The sequence below is a fragment of the Oncorhynchus gorbuscha genome, linkage group LG08 (genome assembly GCF_021184085.1).
Source record: "Oncorhynchus gorbuscha isolate QuinsamMale2020 ecotype Even-year linkage group LG08, OgorEven_v1.0, whole genome shotgun sequence".
NCBI classification, from domain to species: Eukaryota; Metazoa; Chordata; class Actinopteri; order Salmoniformes; family Salmonidae; genus Oncorhynchus; species Oncorhynchus gorbuscha.
This window is the reverse complement of record NC_060180.1, coordinates 67,057,777-67,061,708: the sequence shown is the minus strand read 5'-3', so window position 1 is coordinate 67,061,708 and position 3,932 is coordinate 67,057,777. Positions and strand designations below refer to the sequence as shown.

The 3,932-nt window shown below is 40.6% G+C and overlaps 1 protein-coding gene across 1 annotated transcript; it reads right to left on the bottom strand.

Moving 5' to 3' along the window:
- Positions 1-1,404: 1,404 nt before the first annotated feature.
- On the bottom strand, positions 1,405-3,439 carry LOC124041002 (transcription factor HES-1-B-like). Its single transcript, XM_046358151.1, has 4 exons — positions 2,770-3,439; positions 2,559-2,654; positions 2,329-2,416; positions 1,405-2,175 (listed from the first exon to the last, which is right to left on the bottom strand). Exons 1-4 carry the CDS (start codon positions 2,875-2,877, stop codon positions 1,667-1,669), a joined length of 801 nt encoding a protein of 266 aa, XP_046214107.1. The 5' UTR covers positions 2,878-3,439; the 3' UTR covers positions 1,405-1,666.
- Between the last annotated feature and the right edge of the window lie 493 nt (positions 3,440-3,932).

The following is a 3,932-nucleotide window of genomic DNA, read 5'->3' as shown; positions in this document are numbered from 1 at the left end:
TAGTAGTGGGGGCTTTGTCCTCAACAAAATACTCAAATAGCACATTTTCCATAACCTGTAAGTAGGTATGCAGGCAGGCAGGCAGGCAGGCAGGCAGGCAGGCAGGCAGGCAGGCAGGCAGGCAGGCAGGCAGGCAGGCAGGCAGGCAGGCAGGCAGGCAGGCAGGCAGGCAGGCAGGCAGGCAGGCAGGCAGGCTGCTAGGTAGGTAGGAGGTCTGAATGGATAGTTCAGAGCTTCTGCTCTTTTTTATAACCTATATGGAACACATTATGTGATCTATACCTGTCATGTAGGTTTCTCACTTATGAGCTGAACAAATTGGGATATAGGGGAGGGGAATGGGCAGGGTATATGCAAATGAATTACTGTAGTATATATTATAGAAATTACTGTAGTGTTTTTAATGGACTGTAGTGTTTTTGCAGATATTACTGTAGTATTTACTGTAGTGTTGTTGCGGTCTGGAGTATATTGTTGTGTTTACTTTAGTATTCTACAGTATACTGTATACTATATATACACTACCGTTCAAAAGTTTGAGGTCACTTAGAAATGTCTTGTTTTTGAAAGAAAAATACATTTTTTGTCCATATAAATAATGTCAAATTGACCAGAAATACAGTGTAGGCATTGTTAATGTTGTAAATGACTATTGTAGCTGGAAACTGGAGATTTTTTAATGGAATATCTACATAGGCGTACAGAGGCCCATGATCGGCAACCATCACTCCTGTGTTCCAATGGCACGTTGTGTTAGCTAATCCAAGTGTATCATTTTAAAAGGCGAATTGATCATTAGAAAACCCTTTTGCTATTCCATGCTAGAAATTGCCAAGAAAATAAAGATCCCGTACAACACTGTGTACTACTCCCTTCACAGAACACCGCAAACTGGTCTAACCAGAATAGAAGGAGGAGTGGGAGGCCCCGGTGCACAACTGAGCAAGAGGACAAGTACATTAGAGGGTCTAGTTTGAGAAACAGACACCTCACAAATCCTCAACTGGCAGCTTCATTAAATAGTACCCGCAAAACACCAGTCTCAACATCAACAGTGAAGAGGCGACTCCAGGATGCTGGCCTTCTAGGCAGAGTTCCTCTGTCCAGTGTCTGTGTTCTTTAGCCCATCTTAATCTTTTCTTTTTATTGGCCAGTCTGAGACATGGATTTTTCTTTGAACGCTGGTGTATATATATTCTATAGTAAGTACAACACATGATCAAGATATATTACTGTGTCGTTTAGTACTCTAATATATACTACAGTTTACAACATAATTCTAAGTACTGTAGTATTCTATAGTAAACTGTAGTAGATTTTCATGTGGGTATCATTAGGTCAAGGATAGACAATTACTTTAAATGTAGTTAAGAAGTCACAATTTTCAGGTGTTAAACATTGCAATTTCATTTGAAGAATTTATTGATTTCCTGAAGGAAGGCATTTGAGGGCATTTGAATAATTGTTGTATCACAACAATAAAACATGATCATGACATCACTGAAAATATATCTCATGGAAAAGTGTATTCTCCATCAAAGAACAACAACATGTGAGTAAGCATCACTCTTGACTATTGGTTTGAACAGCCTATACAAAAATATATAACAACTCATATCAGAAAAAAATGTGTTATGGTGCATAAAAGTCCTTCAGTCTAATGACCCTACCATGGTCTCCACACGGAGTCTGCAGTGATGGGAGGTGCAACAGGTGACACCGCCACCGCAACTGTTGGATTGCCACGTAGGGCGTTTGGCACGCTCATTTGCGCAAAGGCCGCGCTTGGAATCAGAAAGGCGAATTGTCCATCTGTCGCTGAAACAATCTGAAGTCCGCTGTAGAATTTAGCCACTTCGGACGTGAAGTCGATTGGCGAGCCACTTTTGCAAGGCATGATTACATTCAACTGAGGCGAGGCATTTGGGATTTGCACAATGGCTTGGCCAAGCGTTGGATGCGCTGGATGCGCAGGGTAGGTGAGGCTCTGGCGATGAGTTGAGTAGTTTACGGTGTTGATCTGTGACACACAACCGGCTAAGTGGCTGAGAAGTTGGGCCATGACCTCCATGTTCACCCCTTCACGTGTGGACAGAAAACGGGTGACTTCACTCATGCACTCGCTGAATCCCGCTCTGTACTTGCCAAGGACTGATGAATCCGTGCTTATAGCACCTGTAAAGTGAAATAATATGATGTATTTGAGGATATATTGTTCAGAAAATCCTTTAAATGTAATTATATAATACCCAGTAGGACTTATGCATATAGTACCTTGGGAACAGTCACATATACAATTTAAACATGCACGTCTAGAATGAAACCTACCAGTCATTTGAAGACGCTGCATATTCCTTAGGTGCTTCACAGTCATGTCAAGGATGTCTGCCTTCTCCAGCTTCGAATGCCTGGAGTTCTAAATAGACATCAAGAAGAATATTACACATGATTAATAATCTATTTGAGCTTCGTTCCAATCCATCAAATTAACATAATTATAGAAGCATTTGTCGTAGACATACATTTCTATGATTATAAAAGCTTTTTTTTAAACGTACATCTTTCTTTAGAGCGTCCAGTATGAGGGTCTTGAGCTGTCCAAGGCTTTCGTTGATTCGCGCGCGTCTTCTCTTCTCCATAATTGGTTTAGAAGACTTTAAATGAAACAAACAAACGCCATGATTATTAGACATGTAACGTAACTTATTAACAACAATTGACATGTAAAAAAAGGAATCGTTTTATTTCTGTGCTTTTCTGTAGGCCTACCTTTCTGTGCTCTGAGGCAGTCCTTGGTTTATCCGGATTTCCATTTACGCTCGACGGGGTGGCTGCAACAGAAGATGGGGAGGTTTTCTCCAAAATATCAGCCGGCATCTTAATTTTTTAATATCCCACAATCGTCCAGTCAACTTCAGCAAATCATTTGTCCCAAATTTGTTCAATAAAGTCCAGCCTATTGAGAAATATTCAAACACCGGTCATGTACTTTTTTCCTGACCAACTCTGTTCGTTACAGGTGTTTATTACAACGTAGCTATTGCTGAGGCTACATCCTGCAGTTAACGACCTTCCAGTACGGTGTTGATAACAAGTCAACACTGTCACTTTCACCTACGGTCATATTTATAGAGGACGCTGCACGCGAATGGCTCGTGTGAATCGTCCCAAAGTTGAATTCTCCAACCTTCTACCAATGAGCGCGCGAGACACGTTGCCAGGGAGTCCGTTGGCTCGTGCAAGGAGGCCTTCCATTGGTTATCTGGTGTCTTGTGTGTGATAAGGTGGTCCACAGCACACAATACAGATAGGCTACTACGTGATCAGAAACTTCCAACAAGTTAAATTTGATGAAACGTATTGATTAAATACGAAGGTTTCAGTTGCCATATTTATTAGTAATAGTCAATTAATGTGAATAAAATAAATGTATTGGCCTTTTCCCCAGTTTAATTGATCCTAGAACAAAAACTCAAAATAACAATACATTTTTGTTGTACACTATTGGCAACCCTCAGAGGGTTGACACACACACACACACACTCTTTGGATGTGTTTACACAGACAGCCCAATTCTGATATTTATGCCACTAATTGGTATTTTGACCAAACAGGTCAGATCTTTTTCCCAATTAGATCAGAATTGGGCTGCCTGTGTAAACACAGCCTTTCTCCCACACACCACAAGCACACTCACTCCCTTACATACAGTGACAAGAAAAAGTATGTGAACCCTTTGGAATTACCTGTATTTATGCATAAATTGGTCCTAAAATTGGATCTGACCTTCATCTAAGTAAACACAGTCTGTTTAAGCTAATAACACAAACAATTATACGTTTTCATGTCTTTATTGAACACACTGTGTAAACATTAACAGTGCAGCGTGGAAAAAGTATGTGAACCCTTGGATTTAATAACTGGTTGACCCT

Excerpts from the sequence above, each read along its gene's own strand:
- LOC124041002 (XM_046358151.1), bottom strand. The coding sequence starts at position 2,877 with ATGCCGGCTGATATTTTGGAGAAAACCTCCCCATCTTCTGTTGCAGCC. Across the intron at positions 2,417-2,558 it reads TGGACGCTCTAAAGAAAGAT|AACTCCAGGCATTCGAAGCT; the intron begins GTACGTTTAAAA and ends ATGTCTATTTAG. Across the intron at positions 2,176-2,328 it reads GCAGCGTCTTCAAATGACTG|GTGCTATAAGCACGGATTCA; the intron begins GTAGGTTTCATT and ends TTCACTTTACAG.